Source organism: Helicoverpa armigera, chromosome 30 (genome assembly GCF_030705265.1).
Source record: "Helicoverpa armigera isolate CAAS_96S chromosome 30, ASM3070526v1, whole genome shotgun sequence".
Classification (NCBI taxonomy): Eukaryota; Metazoa; Arthropoda; class Insecta; order Lepidoptera; family Noctuidae; genus Helicoverpa; species Helicoverpa armigera.
Window position 1 is genome coordinate 5,527,229 of NC_087149.1, and position 25,824 is coordinate 5,553,052.

The following is a 25,824-nucleotide window of genomic DNA, read 5'->3' on the forward strand; positions in this document are numbered from 1 at the left end:
CTGCTAACGGTGGTTTTTAAATATGGTTCCTTCGATGCGCTTCGACTCTGCGCTAGTATAAATCGAACCTTAGGGCTCCAACAATACTGAACCAAAAATTTTTTCACTGTTGGAAAGCTACACTCTTCCCGAGTAACATAGCCCATATTTAATCCCGGTACGGGCAATAGTTCCCACGGGACGCGGGTGAAACGGCCTGAAACGGCTAGTAAGTATAAAGGTAAATAAAACAAATAATTATTTGAATAAATATTCCTTTATATACAAACGTATTGCGATGATATATTTACACAACATTATAATTATCTAAAAATACCAAGGAAATGTGGTTACAGTGAATTATTGCTATTAAGTGGAACACAAGGTTGAAAAAACACTGAGGCAGTTGTCGCCAAACTTAATGGCGTTTCGTAACTAACATAGGAACGTCGTTTTTTAGGGTTCCGTACCCAAGGGGTAAAACGGAATCCTATTGTTTTCGCTGCTCCTCTGTCAGCACGCTGTATCTCATGAACCGTGATAGTTAGAGTTGAAATTTTCACAGATGATGTATTTCTGTTGTCGCTATAGCAACAAATGCTGAAAACTAGAATAAAATAAATATTTTGGGGGAACCCTTCGTGCGCAAGTCCGACTCGCACTTGGCCGGTTTTTTTTCATGTTCCGGGCCGCAATTAAGTTTGACGAGATCTATACCCAACAGTGTTTTTAAACTTGAACAATTTAAATGACAATCGTCAAATACCGTTCTTGACTCCAACATATGCAGTTGGGGAAAGGCTAGGCAGGTGATAATAGTTAATTAAAAATTACATCAGTATCTATCATAGAAAAATAGATTTTTGATCATATTTCTCCAATAACAATAAATGCTAGTTTTTTTGTAATAATTTAAAATATACAATCATTTGGCTTGCTCATTGTACATATAGTTTCATACATCTTTAGGTTGGTGTTACACATATAGACGCGGGCATAAAACGGCTAGTATATGATATACATATGGTGTTTTCAGTACATTTATTGAAATTGTCAAATGGTGAAACGCAAATTGGTCCAAAAACTTTGATAAATGTAACACCATCGTTTCACAATAAGTTACAAAGTGACTTCTAAGGCCGAAACATTACAATATTTAATAAGTAGTTATAAACTAAACAGGTGTATTATGATATGATATTTTTAAACATTGCTTTGGATACATTTTATATTGTCTTAGTATTAAATATAGGTTTATCCCGCGGCGTCGACCAAAAATATAACAAAATCAGTTAACGTACATAATATGAACTTAATTTCTTCATACTATTAGATCTGCCACACACTACAGACTAAATAATCGGCCGATAGTTGCCTGACAGTTTTGTTTTGAAGGTAATCCTGAATCCAATCATACTTTAGTTGGTCGAATACCTGGATACTTGATCTTTGTAATGTGCGTACTACCATTCATCTCCATACTGATTTATAAGCCCAAACAAACTATCGGCCGACTAAAAGTTTGCAGTGTGCGGAAGCTAGGCAGATTTAACATTATAATAAAAAAAGCTTTGAATAGTGCTCAAAAATAATGTACGAGATGATACATATTTAGATCGTGTGAAACAGATTTATTTCTTGTATTTTCTTTAAGTGGTAAATAAAGTGAACTTGTATTTAAAAAGTTACTATAGGTCGCAATTTAATTAAATTATTCGATGCCAAAACTATAGATATTAAAATCAATTAAACCTACTTAATATTAGATCAGAATCAATATTTACAGATTTATCAACTCGAAATTTTATTGCAATACTTTCATATGTTATTCGATTAATCTCACAGACGTACCTAAAACGTACTGGTCCAAACATACTGCCTAGAGGCACCCCTCAAATTTTTCTTCTACATACTCTGCATTTACAACCTTATAGTTGTTGAAATAAAGTCGAAAATCGTCTTCTCGTCTGGTACCAATTAGCACAGACCAACTACGGCAGAAAATAGCCAGAAAGGCAGTAAAACCGACTGTTTTACAATATCAAATGCTTCATTAAAATCCAAAAAGGAACTGGCGATCCCAGTTCCTTGATCAAGGCTACAAATCTTTGAGTAAACCAATTAAAAGTGAATCGCAAAATCATGATAGATCTACATCTGTGAAATCTCTTAAAGGATCTGAAATTCCGTCGCTTTTGGAGTCCGAGGATTTTGGTTTCAAATCACTACTTGAAGCTTCAGTCGTCGTATCATCTAAAATCTCATTGATAATTTCTTCTTGAGTTTTGACAGCAGAATTCTCTATCACATCCTCTGTATCAACCTTAACATTCGCATTCAAAGAATCATTCTTATTATCCAATTCCAATTTAGAATCAAAATCATTAACAAGCATTTTAGAATCGGAATCATTTTCCAGATTCAATTTTGAATCAACGATTCTATCATCATCATAAACATGATTAGATTCAAAATCATCATGACTGTTTGCGTCAAACTCTTCACTGTAATCATCTAAATCTCTTTCTGTTTCCGTTGGAGTCATTTCAGACCTACACCTAGAAGGGGATAGGTTCTGAACTGCAGTTTTTGATACAGTTTTGAAAATTTCTTCTATGTTAGACTCGGAGGCTAGTTTTAAAGCATGTTCCCATCCTAGGAGGGTTTGTGTGTGTAAGTTTACCTGTCTGTCTGCTAGATCTAGGAGTATGGTCTTGATTTCTGACCGGGTTTTTGGTACCCAGTCTGATAGTTCTGATCTTAATGCTTCTGATGCTTGTTCTAACCTGTGGACAACGTAGAAGTTGATATTTATTAACCTTTTATTTTTCTACTAAAGCTATGCTAATATTAGAAAGCATAACAGTTTGGTCTGTTTCAACGCTCATCTTAAGAACTACTTGCCCCAATTGAAGATATCATTTACTTTTAGACAGATCATTTACAAGGAAAGCTATCGTCTAGGCTTCCTCGATAAACACACTATCTAACACAGAAATAACTTTTCAAATCGGAACATTAGTTAGAAACAAACTCTCTTCAGCATTATAGCAGCAATAAGCGGGTATAGAATCTAGTAATATAATATTATCACTAATCTAGTCTACTCAAATGAAACCTTGAATCATTACAACCAGGAAACGACCTTTGCTCACACGTCATAAGGTCCAAATTGATCCGGCAAGGTGAACATACATATATTATAATGACCTTATGTAGTGATGATAATACTAAGGTCAGCACTCAAGGCTGAAACTAACTCATCTTTTAGGTATATCGCGTGTATCTCATACTAGCTTCCGCCTTAGGCGATACTCGAGTCCTGTGAGAACTCCGCGTACACGGATTAAAAAATGTCTATAGCCATCTTCGATACACATATTGATCCGTGTTATATGTACCTATATAATTTTCTAATCCCTACTAATATTATAAATGCGAAAGTAACTCTGTCAGTCTGTTACGCTTTTACGTCTAAACAACTGAACTGATTTTAATCAAATTTGGTACAGAGATAGAGTAGACCTTGAGAAAGAACATAGGATAGTTTTTATCCCGGACTTATGAAGAATTCTCTTGGAAACGCGATATAATCGAACTCTACGCGGGCGAAGCCGCGGGCGGAAGCTAGTTTGTAAATATCGAGACATTCTTTTTTCGGCTGACAGAGGGCTATTGCATGTCAAATCAGTTTGCAAGTAATCTTAAATGGTAAATTACCTGTTATGCAGTTCATCTGTAGTGTTGGTCCCAGCTACGTATGCCGCTGAAAAAATAGATTAATTTAATATCAAGATTTTACCAAAAACTTTCACGAAAGATATATGCACATAGTGAGAGTTCTGGCTAGCATGTGTTCGCGAACAAAGTTGCGAATTCGCGGGCATTTTAGAAATGTTCGCGCGCAACGCTTGACTTAAGAATATAAGATTTTGTTCCTTTCATCCTACCCAAAAGTTATTTATTAACAAAATTAACTACAGTTCTCATCTCACAACTTTACCGCTACGAAATTAGCTACTAGTGACTTCAAAACAATCAAAATGTATAAACAAAATACTAAAACGCAAGCGCGAGGCGTCAAATGAAACTAACTTCAGAGGGGCAGAGTTATATGATGAGAAGTGTACTTCACGCATCTATGCATTACTAAGTTTTCAATCCATATCTAAGTTAAATTTCACCTAAATCAAAAGAGTCATTTGGATAATAACCTCATATTTTCAACACGGAAGTGAACCGTTAAGTCCAATGTATATGTTTTATTGAAAAAATGTTATATTTTCGTACACGGAACGCAACGGCCGAGGTCATTGGTCAGTTGACATTGACATTTAGTTGAGTTCACAATACAGCAGTGTTTTGACGAATTTTAACTAATTTTGGTCATATTTTAATTAAAAACACCGTTAATAACGTAAATAAGTGTATTATTAACAATAACAAATAATAATTCGTTTGAAAATACGTGAGAACGTAGTAAAAAAATGGATTTAAAAACCCGACCTTGTTTTCTGTGCAACAAAAAAGTTTACACGTTAAAATTCACAAACGACAAATTAAAAATATGTAGAAAAGTGCTGGCTGCAAGGAAAAAGTCAAATTTGATTTTCAAGGATATTGTTTTGCCAAAAAACTCTCAGTTAAACGTAGGTTATCATCAAAAATGTTTTAACAGATTTCAAATTGTCCAGAAACACAATGAAATTACTTCGTCTATCATTGAGGAAGAACAGGTAAGTTAATATACATTATTGATTATTATTTTAGTTATTAAATACGTTGGTTTTGTCAAGGTTAAGCTATAATTGTTATAGTCTGTCTGTGGATTGGTGACCATCAATTTTATTTCAAGGTCCTTTCATATATTGTAAAAAGATAAGCATGGTCATGAATGTAATTTCTTATGTTATATTAAACTAGCCATTTTCCGTTTCACTCCTGTCCCGTGGGAACTACTGCCCATACTGGGATAATATAGCCTACCTATGTTAATGGGGAAGAGAGTAGCTTTCCAACAGTTTAAGATTTTTAAAAATCAGTTTGGTAGTTTCCGAGCCTTTAAAAGATTAAAAAACATGTCCTACTAGGGGTAGACTTGACAGCAGCTCAATGTAAAACACTAGCTCTCAGCTGCAACTTGTTTGAAAAGGCTATATAACTGTGTTGAGGAGGTCAGATAGGCAGTCGCTTTATGTGGCACACTGGCACTCTGCTGTATCTGTTTAGACTACAGCCAAACACCAGCATACTTTCAAAAGGATAGAAATATTTGATACTTAAACTAGTCAATATAACATTCTTCTTTTATCTTTACAGAAACCAACAAGAAAAATCCTACGGAGCACCTCAACCATAAAAGACAAGACATTACTAGAAATTGCTCTACCTAACAACGAAATAAATATGGTTGCTATAATCAAACCAAAATTAGACCCTATGGCTACTTGTCAGGTAGAATTTCAAATACCTAGTCAATCGTTTGAAGACGAAATCGGTGATATCAAACCGGATATATCTGAAGGGTCTATTTTAAAAGCTATATTGACGAGAAAAATGCCTGTTAGAAAAGTTATGATGAATAATTTTGAAGCATGTATTTAGTATTATATATTATGTTGTTTCGTATATTATATATTTTGGTCAAAGAATCAGCATTGCCATTCAATGTGGTTTTGTTAACAGTTGATAGAAAAGTGGTTGAATTTAAAAATATACATTTAGAATAATTTGTATTTTGTTTGCATTTTGTAAATATGTATTATAAACTGTGTAAATTAATAATAAAACCGTCATTTGTGTCCAGAATTGTATATTTTGATTTTGAATGCATTATCCAGAAAATATTTACTTCCGAAAATAATACCCATATATTTTTTTGGCTACTTACTAAGCACCTGATCTCTTTGTCCAACCCTAGTGACATGTGCATTAGCATATGCAGCTATCAGCAATAAGAATGGCTCAGAAGCCACTATGTTTGACAACCAGTCTTACTGAGGGGTATTGGGTTGAGGAGGTCAGAAAGGCAGTCGCTCCTTGTAAAACACTGGTACTCAGCTGTATCAATCAATTTTATTTCCCTCTGCCCAATATTAGCGACATGACCACTCGCATAGGCCGCCAACAACGACGCGGCTGATTATCGCCCCTAACTCAGTGCAGGCGTCGTTCACAGCTAGTAGACAGCTGCGGCTGATCATCGGCCGACTATCAGCCGCCCCTAAATAAGCAAGGCTTAAGAATACTCACCATGTACTTGATCCCTCTGCCCAATCTTAGCGACATGAGCCCCAGCGTACGCCGCTAACAACGGCAGCACAGCGCGATGCTGCAGCGTGGGCCGGCGGGCGGTGGCTGCGCAGGCGCTAGCGGCGCCGGCCGCGCAGGCGGCGGCGGCGGCTGATAGTCGGCCGCCCGCTTGAGCGGACCATGCGTCGCAGGCGCGTTTCATGCTGTAGGGAAATGGGGTTGTTAATTTCTACAAAAGAAAGAAAGTACCTTACACACAATATGTATTGTATGTGTTATAGTCTTGGACAAGTAGGCTATCTGACATTGAAATCTGTTCTTAAGATTGGAGCGGTCATGTAAAAAACATACTCTTCAGTCACCTTTATAATATGTATTGAGCTATAGGTGAAAACTATAGATGGTACAGTGAACTGTTGAGAGTCTAAGCTTTCATAAAAGTCTTAAGAAACCAACATTTTTATCGTATACCTAAAAATAGTTATAAAAATCCTCCTCAAACTTTGAAATTCAAATCCAATAAATAAATAGGTGCACATTTTACGGTCAGATGCACCTAAATAAATACACATTTTACGCAACATTTAACAAGCAAGTGTAAACGAACCATTTTCAGCTGTCATATCACCGATCTGACCAACGGTCGGCTGTTTTGGTTACCGCTGGAGTTACATGGTTAATGTACCAACTTACCCCATAAACTCAGTGCTGAGCGCTAGAGTGCTCTTGTGCAGCTTAGTGGTGAGTGCACACAACGCCGTCAGCTTGTGCTGCAGCGACTGCAGGTACTCCGACGCCGACCTGAACTCCGGGTCCTGCACCCTGGGGGAAGGTTAAATAATTCGTTTATATGGCCAATAAAAACCAAATAATGTCTTCAAGATACAACTAGCTGTTTCCCCAGAATTAATTTCCATATAGTATAGAAATATATGTAGGCCTGTATGTTATTCTAATAGATAAACTATTTAAATAATGACAAGTTTTATCACAATTCAGTTTCCCTGCGGTTTTACCAAGTCCTGGTCACCAAGAACCACTACCCGCCATTGGGTTTAAGTAGATTGGCTTAAAGTTAATAATAATAAGTAAAAGTAGCCTATTTCCTTTCTCAGGCTCTACCTCTAAACTTTCATTAAGTTTCCTTAATTTTTCTGCAGCAAAGCAGATTTTAAGATGTGTGATGTGATGTGTGTCAAATGTTTCAAAAGTTTGTCAAAATTAACCCTTTTGCAAATACATAATATGTAATTCTGTTACTTTATGTTACCTATGTATTATTTATTTATACATAAAAATAATGTAGGATAGTGGTACATACCTAGGTCCGTTGGTAGTTTTAGATTCTCCAGTGCCATACAAAGCACTGCTCAGTCCCCACAGGTTTAACGCACTGTTCTCACTCTTGAAAACCTGTGCAAAAACACATTACTACATAAATAAGTGAACATGACAACACAAGGCAGAAAATTATGAAAAAGATACTAACTTTGCATAAGTTTTATGCAACTTATAATACATGGGTAGTTTTTTGATTTTTGACACAGGAAGTTTTTTTTTATATTTTTAACAGACTTCCAAAAACATGAGGTGGTACTCAATTCGACAGTTTTTTTTGTCTTTGTTCCTAGATTTCTTGTATTGTGAATTCATATTATTTCACCGTTTGACTTTTTTATTGGATTAACAAAAGGAAATGTTGTTGGTATATTGCCACCAAAAATTATTCTATACTGATCTAGTAAAAAATAACTTAATGAGCTCAAAAAAATTCATACCTTATCAAATTCTTCATCAGGTGTGGTGAGGAATAATCTGAAGTCATCGCTGTGTGTTAAGATGGGGTGCTTTGCCACTCGCTCTATGAATAAAATATACAATCATTATTGTAATTAATTGTTACGGCTTTCATTTGAACATCTTTGGCAGTCGTTACGGGTAGTCAGAATCTTGTTAGTCTGACACCAGTCTTACCAAGGGGTTACCCGGGTAACTGGGTAGAGGGGGTCAGATAGGGCAGTCGGTCCTTGTAAAGCACTGGTACTCAGCTGCATCTGGTTAGACTGGAAGCCGACCCCAACATAGTTGGGAAAAGGCTCGGGATATGATGATTGATTTTGATTTTGAAGCGCCTAGGCGGATGGTACTCACCGAGAAAGGCGTGCAGGGCGCAGGTGCGGAGTGCTACGAAGGAGGGCGAGTATCTGTCGAGCTGCTGTCGCGCCGAGTGGAGGGGAGGGAGGGCGGGGGGAGCCAGTAAGGGATGAGCACCGCAGAGACGTTTGTGGAGTAACTAGAAAGAAAGGACAAAATTTTGATTACACAAGTAGCTGTTTTATGCGGTACTACCAGCCTCCCGAGGGAGCTACATTTCTTACGCTGATAAAAAGTAGCCACATTTGGGCTCTGTTATGGACTACCCCTGTTCCAAATTTTCGACATTGGTTTTCCAGTGAACGGGCAATGGGCAGATGTTGATGTTTCAGATTTTTTAATCCGTAACTTATGTTTACTCATGACACAATAATCACAAGTGTAGAATATCACTTTATTTGTTTAGGAATAAATGATTTATTTACTTCCTTCAAATAAAAATTACATGGCATCTAATTTGCGAAAAACAATAATTATAATGAAGTTTATTCTACATATCAGACAAATATCATAACTAAAAAATCACAAAGGCATCATCTTCTCTCTTAAGAACTACAAACACAACTTACCTTAAAATGATTATATCTCCGTCGCACATATGGCGGCGCGGGCCAGCGAGCACACACGCAGCGCACGCGGTACGTCACGTACGTCTCTAGCGTCGATAGCTGCTTCATTGGCGCGTCCACCTACAATACATGTTATACATTATAATAGCTATAAAATAGTCGTGGTGGCCTAGTGGGTAAAGAACCAAACTCTCAAGTATGAGGGCATCAATAAGGCATGGGTTCGATTCCAGGTCAGGCGAGTACCAATGTAACAGTATGTCTTCGGCACAAATGACTGCTGTGTTTCGGATGGCACGTTAAACTGTAGGTCCCGGCTGTCATTGAACATCCTTGGCAGTCGTTACGGGTAGTCAGAAGCCAGTAAGTCTGACACCAGTCTAACCAAGGGGTATTATGTTGCCCAGGTAACTGAGTTGTGGAGGATGGATAGGCATTTGCTGCATGGAAGCCGACCCCAACATGGTCGGTGAATGGCTAGGTAGATACATACAGACAATGACTTACATTATACAAAAAGTATATTTGTTTGACAGTGTGTTTTGACTACTGGACCTTTTTCATAAGTGCTATCTATAACACAATATACCAGTAGGTACACACCTTAACAGCGATATCATAACCGTGTTCCATGATGAGCGGCAGACCCTCGTGCAGGTCATCCGTCACGGTGGTGGCGTCCGTCTCCTCCGTGTCCGCATCGTTCAGCTCCAGCACTGCCGAGCTCGTCTCCGACGCCATGTATTGTGAATATACCAGTACACACCTTAACAGCGATATCATAACCGTGTTCCATGATGAGCGGCAGACCCTCGTGCAGGTCATCCGTCACGGTGGTGGCGTCCGTCTCCTCCGTGTCCGCATCGTTCAGCTCCAGCACTGCCGAGCTCGTCTCCGACGCCATGTATTGTGAATATACCAGTACACACCTTAACAGCGATATCATAACCGTGTTCCATGATGAGCGGCAGACCCTCGTGCAGGTCATCCGTCACGGTGGTGGCGTCCGTCTCCTCCGTGTCCGCATCGTTCAGCTCCAGCACTGCCGAGCTCGTCTCCGACGCCATGTATTGTGAATATACCAGTACACACCTTAACAGCGATATCATAACCGTGTTCCATGATGAGCGGCAGACCCTCGTGCAGGTCATCCGTCACGGTGGTGGCGTCCGTCTCCTCCGTGTCCGCATCGTTCAGCTCCAGCACTGCCGAGCTCGTCTCCGACGCCATGTATTGTGAATATACCAGTACACACCTTAACAGCGATATCATAACCGTGTTCCATGATGAGCGGCAGACCCTCGTGCAGGTCATCCGTCACGGTGGTGGCGTCCGTCTCCTCCGTGTCCGCATCGTTCAGCTCCAGCACTGCCGAGCTCGTCTCCGACGCCATGTATTGTGAATATACCAGTACACACCTTAACAGCGATATCATAACCGTGTTCCATGATGAGCGGCAGACCCTCGTGCAGGTCATCCGTCACGGTGGTGGCGTCCGTCTCCTCCGTGTCCGCATCGTTCAGCTCCAGCACTGCCGAGCTCGTCTCCGACGCCATGTATTGTGAATATACCAGTACACACCTTAACAGCGATATCATAACCGTGTTCCATGATGAGCGGCAGACCCTCGTGCAGGTCATCCGTCACGGTGGTGGCGTCCGTCTCCTCCGTGTCCGCATCGTTCAGCTCCAGCACTGCCGAGCTCGTCTCCGACGCCATGTATTGTGAATATACCAGTACACACCTTAACAGCGATATCATAACCGTGTTCCATGATGAGCGGCAGACCCTCGTGCAGGTCATCCGTCACGGTGGTGGCGTCCGTCTCCTCCGTGTCCGCATCGTTCAGCTCCAGCACTGCCGAGCTCGTCTCCGACGCCATGTATTGTGAATATACCAGTACACACCTTAACAGCGATATCATAACCGTGTTCCATGATGAGCGGCAGACCCTCGTGCAGGTCATCCGTCACGGTGGTGGCGTCCGTCTCCTCCGTGTCCGCATCGTTCAGCTCCAGCACTGCCGAGCTCGTCTCCGACGCCATGTATTGTGAATATACCAGTACACACCTTAACAGCGATATCATAACCGTGTTCCATGATGAGCGGCAGACCCTCGTGCAGGTCATCCGTCACGGTGGTGGCGTCCGTCTCCTCCGTGTCCGCATCGTTCAGCTCCAGCACTGCCGAGCTCGTCTCCGACGCCATGGTGGCCGGTGCTGCAATGATAAGAAAGGGTTTCAGAGAGAGTATAGTTATCATCACCATCATCATCATCTCAGCCATAGGATGTCCACTGCTGAACATAGGCCTCCCCCTTTGATCTCCACAGATACCTGTTGGAAGCAACCTGCATCCAGCGTCTTCCGGCGACCTTTATATGTTATAGGCACGGATAATGAGCTCTCGGCGGAAGAGTGGGGATCGCTTTGCGTACTGTACACTTATGGCATTAAACCAATAAATCACTTCTAATCTTCAGGTGAAGGTCAGGCTTCAATATCCTTGCTGATGATTATATGTATTTTGTGACAAGTATTTAAAAGTAGGAAATAAATAGGTGGTTAGTATGAATATATGGTAGAACAGGCTGTTCTCTCATGTCCTTGAGGAACTACTATTTATGACAGAGTTACAGGAAGGAGTTCCATTGGGATGCAGGTGTAGCCATGGGTGAAAGCTAGATATTGCATTATTCATTATCACGAAAAACACATAGGAAGTGGTGAAGGGTGGGTGTTTTGGGGGCTGCCTTATGTGAATTCCTGACGTTCAAAAAGTGCTGTCTTGCAGCCAAGTTTGAATAAATGATTTATGATTTTGATTTAATTGTTTCAAAACAATATTAAAACAAAGACAAGAGGTAGTTAAAAACACAAACATAATAAAATTGAAATAAAAATCACTTATTGTTTGTTCTCTTTTAACTTTATTATAATTACTATTTAAACAGGAGAAAAAGATTGAAGTCTCAACCTACATAGGAATAGTGACTAAAATAGAATAACTGTGAACTAAATGATTAAATATTATTAATCTTTAGTGAGAAACCATACAGATGTGTAAACGTGACTCATAATAGCTTAAGACAATTAACATAAAGACTTTATTATTATTGTTCACTTTGAATCTATGACTCAGATTATGTTAATTTATTTACTTAACAACATATTATATTCTTTACATCTTCAAATATAAATTACAAAGAAATGTAAAAAAAATATATTTTTAACTTTAAATTGATTTATTATTTTTATTTCTTTTAGAGAATAAATCGAGGCTTATAATCTATACTATTTATATATTTTTTGTTTGTTTGTTTGTACCCTAAATGCACTGAATCCAAGTTGAAAAATTATTTCATTGTCTTTCATTGTTAGAAAGAGATACTCTTCCGAGTAACATAGGCTGTATTTTATACAGTTATGGGCAATAGTTCCCACGGGACGCGGGTGAAACCGCGGGAAACGCCTAGTATAAATAAACAAAATATTAGTTTAAATCTAAAAGCATAATTTTATTTTTTAGACAAAAATACTTTTGCAATACTGAGCTCATCATTTAGGGGTAAACTATTTTTTAATATTTCCTTGACTTTATAGGAAAGATATACATGAATAAAATGGATATTTCAAACAGCTGAAATTGTTTAATTCACAGTGTAGCTACTAGATGACGCGGTTTTATAATTAGTAGTTGAAATAACAGCATTATGATAGCAAAAGTAGTGTAAAAGCATGTATCAAAATTATCACAAATACATTTACCTACATGTTAATGTTTATTTATCTGTTTTAAAATAACTTTTAGTCAAATCAAGTAGGGGGCGTAATCTCTCTCGCTATTTATCCTACTTTAAGTTAATTAAGAGCATCCAATTGTACCGGTTGTTATCTGAAGCACTGCACTCGTTACACGATAGCGATAACAAGCACCAAAAATATAGTTTTGATTGTGAAAACTTGCAAAAATATTTGCCCTACATATTTCAGTACAGATCGATATTGACGTGCAATAAACTCTAATTATCACTTTATTTATACGAGTAAAGCGTGGGTATTAGTCTCCAGGTCGATTATTAGTTAATAATTTACCTTTTTATCAAGTAACACACGAAAACTTCACAATAATTTCATGGAAAAACAATAAATAATAAAATGCAATAGGAATAAGCGGATGATGACAGCAGACAACAAATGACGTTCCTTTTATGGAAAGCAGATTATTGTGATGATGTGACTGCTTTATTTTTGGTTCTTGTAACGGTACTTGCGTGAAATGGAAAGTTAGAGATGATATTCTCGATAAGAGTTCAGATTTGACTCAAACAAAAGCCGAGTACAACATTATAATGTTGAAAAAACATTGCCATTTTGCAGTGCGTTCCCTGAATGGCGTTCCTTGTTATGGCTATTATTTGAAAAGTAACTGAGCTTAGATCAAAATTATTGAATAACACGAATATGTAGCTAAAATATGTCACATGAGAGTGCATGAGAGTCGTGAATTACATCCTTTTGTAATTTTTAGAGAAAGTGCGCGCCTTTCCTATTTGTCTATTTCAATGGATTTTCATAATCAAGTAATGTACACCCTGATTCTGAATGTCACTTCATTTTGACGTTTAATTTCACCAAACTTCACCAAAGTTGTGGATTTGTCACAGTGTTGTGAACTAAAGTGAAAAATAGTGTCTTCTAAAAAGCGCCACGAGTTCTATCCTAAATAACAAAAACGTAAAGTATTATTTAACCCTGGAGTGCAATAAAAGGGCGGCAAAATTACGTCCAAAATGCAAGGCGTTAGTGCTCCGCGGGAGCCTACGCAGCCCGTGATAAGCACAAGTTCTACCATCCTAAACATGAGGGAAAAAGAGAAATACATTGAAGATTTCGAGTTCCCCTTCTGCGACGAGTCTTCAAAATACGAGAAAGTCGCTAAAATCGGTCAAGGAACCTTCGGGGAAGTGTTTAAAGCTCGCGCAAGGAATAGCAACAAAAAGTTCGTAGCCATGAAGAAAGTGCTTATGGACAACGAAAAAGAAGGTTTTCCCATCACTGCTTTGCGCGAAATAAAGATCTTACAGCTTCTAAAACACGAGAATGTCGTCAATTTGATTGAAATTTGTCGAACAAAGGCAACGCTGCATAATAAGTACAGGTCTACTTTCTACTTAGTTTTCGACTTCTGTGAACACGATTTAGCAGGTTTATTGTCAAATGTGAACGTGAAATTCAGTTTAGGAGAGATTAAAAAGGTTATGCAGCAACTTCTGAATGGTCTGTACTATATTCATAGCAATAAAATTCTACATAGAGATATGAAAGCGGCTAATGTACTTATAACGAAGAATGGGATATTGAAGTTAGCTGATTTTGGTCTGGCGAGAGCGTTCAGTGTGGCAAAGTCGGGACAAGTCAATAAATATACTAACAGAGTGGTCACCCTGTGGTACAGGCCTCCAGAACTACTTTTAGGTAAGTTGTATTTATATTTTATGTATTTTTATTGCAGTAATAACCTAATTTCTATATCTATATTTTGATATTATATCTAAACATGAAAAGATTCTCATTTTAGATTTAGAAAAGTTGGATAGACAATTTTAGATTAAAATTCCAGGTTAATTAATTCCCTTTAAGGTTCTTTTGGTTTTTGGCAAAAAGGCTTATTAGTACTGTTTTTTATGCATTTACAAATATGAAGTAATCATACTCTAGATATGACAACATCCCCAAAAAGCCCTTCACCACTACTCATGTGTTTTTGGTGTCACAAACTCTCCAACAAATAACCTTATATCATAGAAATTATAAAATGGCTCTAAATGTATTTTGTCTTACATAACATCATCACCATCCTCCTGCCCTTATCTCTATTTTATTTGTGGTCGGAGCAGCATATCTTATATGTATACTCATTCCTCACTCTATCCATTCATGTGACACCACATATTCCTCTTAACATTCTCATCTTATTCATTTTGTCTTACACAACACACATCATTATTATCATTATTTATCCTCATTTAAAAACAACCACAGTCCAACACCATTTCAAACCAAATTCTACTTCATTTCCCAGGTGACCGCAACTACGGGCCTCCCGTCGACATGTGGGGCGCCGGCTGCATAATGGCAGAAATGTGGACCCGCTCCCCCATCATGCAAGGCCCCACGGAGCAACAGCAACTGATCCTCATCTCCCAGCTCTGCGGCTCCTGTACCCCTGACGTGTGGCCGGGCGTTGAGAACCTAGATCTATATAATAAGATGGAACTGCCGAAGGGACAGAAGAGGAAGGTTAAGGAACGTCTGAAGCCGTACGTTAAGGATCCGTACGGTTGTGATCTGTTGGATAAGCTGTTGCAGCTGGATCCGGCTAAGAGGTGAGTTTTTATTTACATAAGCATCCATGTAACAGTTTCATCAGTTAGAATACTAGTAAAAATATTTTTTATATCTATACTTATACATACTTTTACGAAAACTAGTCAGTTGCAATTATGTATGCATACAGTCTCTGGACAGTCTGAAACTTTTCAATTCAATTATATACCCTCAGCCCTCTTTTTGGAATAAACATTAAGAAACATATAAAGTCAATATAAAATTAATCTCCGTTTATTTGATGTGAAAACCTTTTATTAGTCATGTACAAACAAGTTTAAAGTTTTTAAGAAAGGTTTAAATAAGGAAAAACAATTGTTATCATTATCTACTTCCTTCCTTTACAAAGTTAATACATATTTTCTTGGAATTAAAAAATGTGTGATAACAATCTTCAATATTATCACTTACTTTTTCCTTACATTTAAACCAGATAAAAAAGAAAATATTATTGATACATTTATAGATTGTGGTGAGTTACTATAGCTGTTTCCCACGGATTTACCCGCATATCGATAGAACTACTTCCAATATCTGGATAAAAATTGGACTATGTTCATCACTGAGATACCATAATTTTTTCTGTAGCCAATTCTCACACAAATAAGTTCAACTAGTTTTTTCATAAAGTATATCAAACCCATTATTAACTGACTTCAAAAAAAGGAGGTTCTCAGTTTGACCTGTGTGCGATTATCTCACGGTTAAACTAATTTCGGAATAGGTTTTCAGCATAGTCAAAGTACAATAATACCATGGCATTGTTGTCAAACTTAAGAAGGTTTTAGTTGTATTATTGGACTTGGATATTTTAAATAATTATATTCCCTTCTAGATACGATGCAGACACAGCATTAAACCACGACTTCTTCTGGACCGACCCCATGCCGTGTGACCTTGCCAACATGCTGGCCCAACACACACAGAGCATGTTCGAATATCTGGCCCCACCCCGCAGGCCTGGCCACCTGCGTCATCACCACCACGTGGCTGGGGCCCAAGCCAAGCCGACCCAGCCTGTTCAAGACTCGGGGTATCAAGATAGAGTGTTCTAGAAGTGGAAGAGTGTGAAGTTTAAGTGACTGTGTTTGAAGCAATATTAAGTGAGTTCATCTGATGTGTGGAGTGCATGTTACCGGGATATTGCCCTTCGAAAAGCTACGAAAGAAGTTACGTAGCAACTAGCAAGATTTTTTAGTAAGGTCTTTAAACCATACTGCAAGATCATGATTCCAGGGTATCGCTAAATGAAAGTTGCCTATTTATTTCTTCAAGTTTTCACGAAACTCATATTGTTGAAAAATATTTTTGACTAATTGTAACTGGCTACTTAGCATTGGTTTCGTAAACCGTAAACGGCTGAAGCGTGTATCAATATCAGCCAATTTTTGTTTTACTGAAGGAATGAGAATGACATGCACTGAAGATTTAAATTCTAAAATCAGCAATTTCAGATTCTGAAGTCCAGATTTCCTCAATAACGGTTTCCTTCACTGTGTCTACAATACATAATGGATATAGTTCTGATATGTCCAATTATTAAGAGCAAATACACTCCTGGCATACCTACTTTCTATGAGAACAGTAAGCTTTAGTATAAATATAAAAATATGATGACTAGATATTGGTAAAAACAGATTTAAACTAAGGAGTAACTTAGACAATCTATTAAATTACGCAATATTACGAATTTTGAACGAAGATTATGCAATGATTTTATGACTAAAATTTTTATTACACAATTATTTTTGTTGTAATATTGTGCAATTTAATTGATTCTCTAGGTGGCCTCTAAAAATACAAAAAAAAAAGGATAAAAATATAATTTAAAAAATATTACTGCCAATGTATAATATTGTTGATGCCAGAATTGAGCTAAGTTATCTTTAAGCTAATCTTTTAAAAGCGAGCTGAAGAAGTTTATTTGTTAAGGGCCCTAAACTTAGCATGATTCTGGCAAAAGAGTTAGTGATAAAATTGTTAAATATTATAATATTGTATAATAATACAGACTGCCTAGTTAGACAAATAGTCGCAAATGCGACTGCCATTAGACATTTCTACATTTGACTTGTTTCTCCATTGTGCTGTTCACAAATTTTGAACAATGCGGTTTTTAGAGTGCCAACACACTAGTAGCTTTTGGTTTCTATGGCTTAAAGTTTAAAGTATGGCTCACCCACTATTGTGAATTACAACATCTATAGCCTTTATATTATTAATAGCCGTTTTCCCGCGGTTTCCCTTGCGTCCCATAGAAACTACTGCCCTTATCAAGATAAAATATAGCCTACTAGCTTCCGCCAGCGGCTTCGCCCGCGTCCAGTTCGGTTATATCGCGTTTCCAAGAGAACTCTTCAAAAGCCCGGGATAAAAACTATCCTATGTACTTTCTCAAGGTTAACTCTATTTCAGTACCAAATTTTATTAAAATCAGTTCAGTGGTGTAGACGTGAAAGCGTAACAGAAAGACAGACAGACAGAGTTACTTTCGCATTTATAATAATAGTAGGGATGTTACTCGCAGATAATATACATACATAGCTTTCTGATGGTGAAAGAATTTATTTAAATATTTAACTGCTTTCGTATCTTAATTTTCTAGTGTGTTGGTTCCCTACTATAAGGCCTGTTTGGTTCCCAAATGATATCCTTTTACGATATCTTGTTACATAGAATATTTGAATTAAATAGAATACTTAAGATTCAATTATTTTATCATAATAAAGTATTGTCTTTCAGACTGATAGTATCAACATAAGTGCAGTAGATATCAACTAATATGTATGAAAATATGTACTTGATATTTTAAAAGCTCTGTAAAAAATATGGCAGAGTTTTGAATATTTTTTGTCCGCGGTTTACATATTTATTATTAACAGCGCTTTCACACTACCGGTGTTTTATCACGCGTAGCCAAACCGTAGGACTATCCGAAAGCTAGAACTAAGCGAAAAATCCGCTGGTATGAAAACGCGTTTAAGGATAAAATAGATAACCGTGGACAAAATTACTCAGAAACTAGCTATTATAGAATAATTCAGACTGTAGTTCTATGAAACAAAACTTCTCAATAAATTACATTTTCAGTTCCTTCCAGCCGTTGAATTCGGCCATTGTTATAATGTGACTATGTAAAATATGAAGCTTTTTATGTAAATAAAAAAGTATAATTTTATACTTCGTTCGAGACTTTTATTTAAAACCCAACTTTTTGTAGGTGCTGCTGCTGACCAGTTTTGAATTACTACTAATTCAAAACCTCGACAGTTTTTTACTACTCGCCAATCTTTATGGCGGCTCCGAACATCACGTGAATCACTGCGCAGATAAGTGCGCGAACGGTATATGCTATAGCTTATTCGGCCCCACGTAGATATTCATTGCACAATTTAAATATCATTGCGCAATTTGCAATATTAACCCTATACATTTGCACAATTTCGTAATATTGTGCAATCAAATTGACCGTCTTGGGAGCGACTTACAATAAGCATAACAACTACGGACATGACCGTATCCTGTGCTTGGCTTGGTAGTAAGATGCGAGCTGCCATTAAGTTTGGCGGGAACGGTATCGGATTAGTAAATATTTTCTGTTTATGTGACATCACTAGATAGTTGAAGAAGTTGTCTATATTTGTCTGAGAAAGCCTAACAAACAAATTCACTTTCACCTATTAATTCTCCTCTTTGGAAAGTCGGTTGAAGTATACAGCAAACAATTAATATTTTCAAAGACCATAACATAATCGATCGATTAACTTCTACATTACCATGAAATACACAGCACTACGAGAACTGTCAAACTTCGAAGTGACAAGAAAATGAAAATGTTTACGCTGCGCTCGCATTTTTTGCCCCGGCTTTAGAATTTCTTCGTTATATTTCCAAAACAAGAAGAATTTATTCTTTTAATTGATTCTGATCTGATTTATTGTTCATCAAAATATAATAGATGAATTTCGGATCTTTTATAAGGTTGGTAACGTTTAAAAAATTGGACGAACTTTTAAATGCAGACACGACAATATTTGTTGTTACGTACTTTAAAATGCTACCTCAGTAGTCCAGCTTCCTAACAGAGATTTTTTTTTTTCAAATCAGTTCAGTAGTTGAGCCTTTATTGTACAAACATAGAAAACAATCACTTTAATTATACTACTATAGAAAACATAAACCTACAATTAAATATTTAAACTAATATTATTACAGAACTCGTTACTTGAATTACAATGGCCAGCAGATTACTATTCGAAGAAGATATTTCAGAAAACAATGGCAAAAATATTGAAATACAGCAAGAACCTACAAGTCAAAGTGATAATTTAGATAAAAATGACCAAACTACTCATGCCACGGAAATGATAAATGAGAAAATGGCTGATAAAGTATCAAATAACACACAGGTTAATAATAACCATGAGGTTGAGGATAATACAGCAAATATATCAAATGTTACTGAAGAAAATTCAACCAAAAACACTACAGCTGATGCAGTTGAAAATTCTAATGGTAATAACAAATTTTTTTTTATAGAATTGCAGTTTACCTTACATATGTATTAAATAACCCTATGTTCCTATGCATTATATACCTTATAAATCAGCTTACTACATATAATTATGTAACAGAACATATTACTTCTTAAAAAGAGTGTCTACGGAGTTTCTTGCCGGCTGGGCTTTTTAACTGTGCAACGTTTTCGTTTTTTGTAATAAAAACATTTGACTTTGACAGATGAAGTACCGGCTGAAAAAAATGGTATTACCTCGGTCTCGGAAGGTGTTAAACAAAAGCCTAAGAAGAAACCCTCAGAGTTGGAACTGCTTGGTGTGGACACAAAGACCATTGCAGAGTGGGATGCTCAGTTTGATGCGTGTGGAGCTGATAGTCAAATTTATAGGAAGTATAAGTTGAGGAAAGTGGATCAACAGTGAGTATAGTTCTATTTTTAAAAAACTTCTGCCAGTGGTTTCTTCTAGTTCCATGGTAGGGGACAAAAACCTCTATCCTCCTGGTTAAGCTACATACAAATTAATTCAAAATTCTAATTAGTTCAACATTATATAATCCAAGGTAATAAATTACAGTAGTAAATAAAATAATGATTGATACAGGACCTTCTCATTTTTAAAGTTATAATAGGGCCTGGATAAATATTAATAGTTAATACATATTTTTAATGTACGCGCTTTTCTTAAATAATTGTTTAATATTACAGAATATCATACAAGGAGCCTGCCAACTTCCCACTGGAGCGCTGCAGCAGCCCAGATGAACCAGCATCTTCAAATGACCCTTCATCTCTTACGTGCCCCACCTGCGAGCTGACCTTCGACTCCAAACGGGCTCTCCACCTCCATGTGCGTCACCATAGCAGCACCATCAGAGAGTTCAAATGCTCAATATGTTCAGAAAACTTCAAAAAGAATGCAGACTTAGTAGCCCATAAAGTAGTACATAGCTCGGAATCATTTGTCTGTGAACGCTGTAAGCTGGCCTTCTCCAATCACTGTGATTATCTTCTACATAATGTTATACATGCTGGCACTAAGGATATTCAATGTCCTGAGTGCGGACTGCAATATGGCAGAAAAAATTACAGCATTCATATTAAGATACATTTTAGTAAAAAACCCAGCTGTAATTCTGAAGAGAAGTTAGTAAATAAAACGCCATCTAGTAAATTTGAGTGCATAGAATGCGGTTTAACGTTGAAACACAAAAAAGGATTAGAGTATCACATGATTATGCACACTGGGGTTAAAATACACCAGTGTTTATATTGTGGGAGGTGTTTTTCTACACTTAGCGCGAGGAATGTTCATATGAGAGTGCATACAGGAGAGAAACCTTTTTCGTGTGATATCTGTGGACACAAAGCTCGTCAACAGACTGACATTAAACGTCATAAAATGACACATGCGACTGAGAAAAAGGTCTCATGTGAAGTGTGTTCGAAAAAGTTTTTGCATAAAGAGTCTTTAGTTAGTCATATGCGTTCTCATACTAAGAAGGATTTGTATGAGTGTCCGGTATGTGAGCACAAGGTGACGACCTCAGGAGGTCTGAGGGTGCATATGATGATGAAACATACGAAGGAGCGACCCGTAGAGTGCACTTTTTGTAACAAAAAGTTTATTAATAACAACCAGTATAGGAAACACACGAGGAGTAAGAAACATAAGAGGCATGCGTACGGACATATGAAACAGTTGAAAACTGATTGATTTTCATTGATATTTTTGATTTTTATCAGTTATATATTGTCTCCCATTTATTTATTTTTTCTTTTAAAATAATACTTTTTAATTTAATGTAATTATTAATGTTTAAAAAAGTAGCGATATGTATAATATATGTCATTTAGCGAAATGTACTTATAGTTAATTGAACCAAATAAGAATCGGATTTATATTAAGTACATTTGCGAATAATGATTGCATTTGTTTTTGATCAATAAAAACTATTTGGTTTTAACGCTTTTTTATTTATTCATCTATGTACAGTATTGATTGCTATATAGATACTTGAGAAAAAGCCTATTTAATTTCACTCTATCCAAATAGCTAGCAATAGTCGTAATACGAATATGTAAAATATGAAACTTTTTATGTAAATAAAAGTATAATTTTATACTCCGTTCGAGACTTAACTTTTTGGCACACCAATCTTTTACACATCGTATCGCCAATCTTTACAGCGGCTCCGAACATCGCGTATAGTTACAGGCACGGATATTGAGCTCTCGGCGGAAGAGTGGGGATCGCTTTACGCACTGTACACATAAGGCAATAAACCAATAAATCGCTTCTGCGCAGGTGAAGGTCAGGGCTCAATATCAGTGCCGATAACTATAAATCGCTGCGGATCGCTGCAAGGATCCCTAGAAGAAAAATGATCTTTGTTTAGACGACTCCTAGCATACCTACAATAAAATTGTGCAATGCTAATCTTCAATGTCAATAGTTTTGCATAAAACCGACCAGCATTTGGATGTAACATTAAAACTGACCGTCTAGGGAGAGCCTTACAGTACACATACAAGTTGATTATGGCTTTTTTAATTGTATCTATTCACCGTAACTACTGTTTATGATGAATAGAGATTCTTCTCCTTTTTTAAAAAGTCGGTTGAAGTATTCAGCAAACAGTAATCTTTTTAAAGACTAAAACATAATCGATCGATTAACTTATATAAACATGCACTGCACTACGAGAACTGTCAATGTGACAAGGAAATGTTTACGCTCGCATTTTTTGCCCCGGGTTTGTGCATTTTGGCTCGCGATTTTTCCAAAACAAGAATATATTTTTAATAAATTAAAGTAATTCTGCTTAATTATTATACAGCGGCCGTTAACAGATATCTAAACAAAAAAGAGATCTTTTAAAAGGTTGGTTACGTTGAAAAACTTTGTACGAACTTTTAAATGCAAAAATATTTAACTTGCTACCTAGCTATAAACGTGTAACTTAATGATTTTAATTTCGACTATCTGTTGTACGAATAAGTTATATTTTTATTAAATAACACAAGCTGTTTCTCCGCCGTTTCACCCATGTCCTGGGGAACGTCTTCCCTTCATCATCATCATCATCATCATCATCATCTCAGGCATAGGACGTCCACTGCTGAACATAGGCCTCCCCCTTAAATCTCCACAGATACCTGTTGGAGGCGACCTGCATCCAGCGTCTTCCCTTACTTGGACAAAATTTATACGTTATTCTGGGATGGCCTAGCTTTCCAACAGTAAAAGACTTTTTCAAATTGGTGCTATAGTTTAAATGCTTTTAGGGAACAAACAAAAAAATATTATTTTTACTTTATTACTCTAACCCACATTTGAATATTTACACAAATATTATTACAGGACTCATTCGCTAATTAAAATGGCCAGCAGATTACCAATCAAAGAAGATATTTCAGAAAACAATGACAAAAATATTGAAATACTGCAAGAATCTACAAGTCAAAATAATAATTTAGATAAAAATGACCAAACTGATACACTACATACTGACAGTAAAAATACTCATGCCACAGAGATGATAAATGAGAAAATGGCTGATAAAACACCAAATAACACACAGGTTAATAATAACCATGAAGTCGAGGATAATACAGCAAATATATCAAATGTTACTGAAGAAAATTCAACCAAAAACACTACAGATGATGCAGTTGAAAATTCTAATGGTAATAACATAATATTTTTTAATATCATTGAATAGAGTTGCCGTTTACCTTATATATGCATTAAATAACCCTATATACCTATGCATTATATACCTTATATATCAGCTTACTACATATAATTATGTAACAGAACATATTACTTCTTCAAAAGTGTCTATGGAGTTTCTTGCCGGCTCCGCTTTTGGAACCGTGCAACTAGTGTTTCCGTTTCATAAGAGGCTGCAAATGCCTTTTTGTAATAAAAACTTTTGACTTTGATAGATGAAGTACCGGCTGAAAAAAATGGTATTACCTTGAGCTTGGAAGGTGTTAAACAAAAGCTTAAGAAGAAACTCTCCGAGTTAGAACTGCTTGGTGTGGACACAAAGACCATTGCAGAGTGGGATGCTCAGTTTGATGCGAGTGGAGCTGAAAGTCAACTTTCTAGGAAGTATAAGTTGAGGAAAGTGGATCAACAGTGAGTATAATGTTTTGTTTTCAACTAGCCGTTTCCTCGCGGCTTTCAACTGCTCCCATGGCAACTACTGCCTCTAAATATAGCCTATGTTACTCTGGAAGACTGTACCTTCCAACAGAAAAAAAAAATTCAAATTGTTTCGATATTTTCAGTGTTTAACAAATAAAAAAAAAATGTTTACTCTTTATAATATTATTATATGTAGATTCAGAAATAAAAATTGGAACTGCTTTTGGATAGAACCAAGAAATTTAGGTCTGTTTATATAAAAATAATCATTTAATATTACAGAGTATCATACAAAGAGCCTGCCAACTTTCCACTAGAGCGCTGCAGAAGCTCTGCAAAAGCCCTGCCCTGCCCTGCAAAAGCCCCGCCCCGCCCTGAAGTTCCACCTGCAGATAACTCTTCATCCCTCACGTGTCCCACCTGTGAGCAGACCTTCGACTCCAAACGGGCTCTCCACCTCCACGTGCGTTACCATGGCAACACCACCAGAGAGTTCAAATGCTCAATATGTTCAGAAAACTTCAATAACAACGCAGACTTAATAGCCCATAAAGTAGTACATAGCTCTGAATCATTTGTCTGTGAAAGCTGCAAGCTCGCCTTCTCGAACCACTGTGATTATCTTCTACATAATGTTATACATGCTGGCACTGAGGATATTCAATGTCCTGAGTGCGGACTGCAATATGGCAGAAGAAATTACAGCATTCATATTAAGACACATTTTAGTAAGAAATCCGGCTGTAATTCTGAAAAGAAGTTAGTAAATAAAACGCCGTCTAGTAAATTTGAGTGCATAGAATGCGGTTTAACGTTGAAAAACAAAGCAAGATTAGATTATCACATGATTATGCACACTGGGGTTAAAATACACCAGTGTTTATATTGTGGGAGGTGTTTTTCTACACCCAGCATGAGGAATGTTCATATGAGAGTGCATACAGGAGAGAGACCTTTTTCGTGTGATATCTGTGGATACAAGGGTCGCCAGCACACTGACCTTAAACGTCATAGAATGACACATGCGAATGAGAAGAAGTTCTCATGTGAACTGTGCCCAAAGAAGTTTCGACGTAAAGAGTCTGTAGTTACTCATATGAGTGTTCATACTAAGACGGATTTGTATGAGTGTCCGGTGTGTGATCACAAGGTAACTACCTCAACAGGTATAAAGATGCATATGTTGATGAAACATACGAAGGAGCGTCCCGTAGAGTGCACTGTTTGTAACAAAAGGTTTATTAATAATAATCTGTACAAGCAACACACGAGGAGTAAGATACATATGAGGCATGTGTACGGACATATGAAACAGCTCAAAACTGATTGATTTTAATTGATCAGTGATATATTGTCTCCCTTTCATTTTTATCTTCTTATAAAAGAATAGTTTCAGATTGGTAACTATTGCTAAGCATTATTAAAGTTAAAAAAAAGTTATGACATTGAGCGAAATGTATAATATTCTGGCCTTTCCATGGCCATACCTATAATGTAGTAATTGAACCAAATAAGTATAGGATTTATATTAAGTACAGTTGCAAATAATGATTGCATTTGTTTATGATCAATAAAAACTATTTGGTTTAACGCTGTTTTATTTATTTATCTATCTACACAACCTACAGTATTGATTGACATGTTTTTCTCATGTATAAGATTTTCAATTATTAAATTATATTATACTACGTTCAAAACCACAACAGTAACAGCTGAGGGTTGAAGCCAAAATGTGGCTTTTTATACGTAGATATAGATAATGATGCCTAGCCAATAATCGGTGATGTCTCATACAACGTGAGATATAGG

General features: G+C 36.9%; 4 protein-coding genes and 1 long non-coding RNA gene across 5 annotated transcripts; 4 read left to right on the forward strand and 1 right to left on the reverse strand.

The window, feature by feature from the left end:
* Positions 1-237: 237 nt before the first annotated feature.
* On the reverse strand, positions 238-13,203 carry LOC110380861 (sorting nexin-7). The gene is made up of 10 exons (XM_064042929.1): positions 13,049-13,203; positions 9,558-11,173; positions 8,955-9,074; positions 8,383-8,524; positions 8,010-8,092; positions 7,553-7,644; positions 6,925-7,053; positions 6,232-6,434; positions 3,700-3,745; positions 238-2,765 (listed from the first exon to the last, which is right to left on the reverse strand). Exons 2-10 carry the CDS (start codon positions 9,777-9,779, stop codon positions 2,120-2,122), a joined length of 1,683 nt encoding a protein of 560 aa, XP_063898999.1. The 5' UTR covers positions 9,780-11,173; positions 13,049-13,203; the 3' UTR covers positions 238-2,119.
* LOC126057003 (uncharacterized) lies at positions 4,052-5,679 on the forward strand. Its single transcript, XR_007512386.2, has 2 exons — positions 4,052-4,715; positions 5,299-5,679. It is a non-coding gene; the product is annotated as an uncharacterized LOC126057003 (long non-coding RNA).
* A 365-nt stretch (positions 13,204-13,568) lies between the features above and the next one.
* Positions 13,569-18,528, forward strand: LOC110380870 (cyclin-dependent kinase 9). Its single transcript, XM_049852049.2, has 3 exons — positions 13,569-14,431; positions 15,039-15,342; positions 16,179-18,528. The coding sequence occupies exons 1-3, from the start codon at positions 13,747-13,749 to the stop codon at positions 16,396-16,398; spliced, it is 1,209 nt and encodes a 402-aa protein (XP_049708006.1). The 5' UTR covers positions 13,569-13,746; the 3' UTR covers positions 16,399-18,528.
* Positions 18,529-19,164: 636 nt separating this feature from the next.
* On the forward strand, positions 19,165-21,984 carry LOC110380869 (zinc finger protein ZFP2). The gene is made up of 4 exons (XM_064042909.1): positions 19,165-19,324; positions 19,559-19,858; positions 20,084-20,279; positions 20,568-21,984. Exons 2-4 carry the CDS (start codon positions 19,579-19,581, stop codon positions 21,574-21,576), a joined length of 1,485 nt encoding a protein of 494 aa, XP_063898979.1. The 5' UTR covers positions 19,165-19,324; positions 19,559-19,578; the 3' UTR covers positions 21,577-21,984.
* A 581-nt stretch (positions 21,985-22,565) lies between these two features.
* Positions 22,566-25,603, forward strand: LOC110380868 (zinc finger protein ZFP2). The gene is made up of 4 exons (XM_064042908.1): positions 22,566-22,743; positions 23,224-23,549; positions 23,811-24,006; positions 24,298-25,603. The coding sequence occupies exons 2-4, from the start codon at positions 23,243-23,245 to the stop codon at positions 25,343-25,345; spliced, it is 1,551 nt and encodes a 516-aa protein (XP_063898978.1). The 5' UTR covers positions 22,566-22,743; positions 23,224-23,242; the 3' UTR covers positions 25,346-25,603.
* Positions 25,604-25,824: the final 221 nt, after the last annotated feature.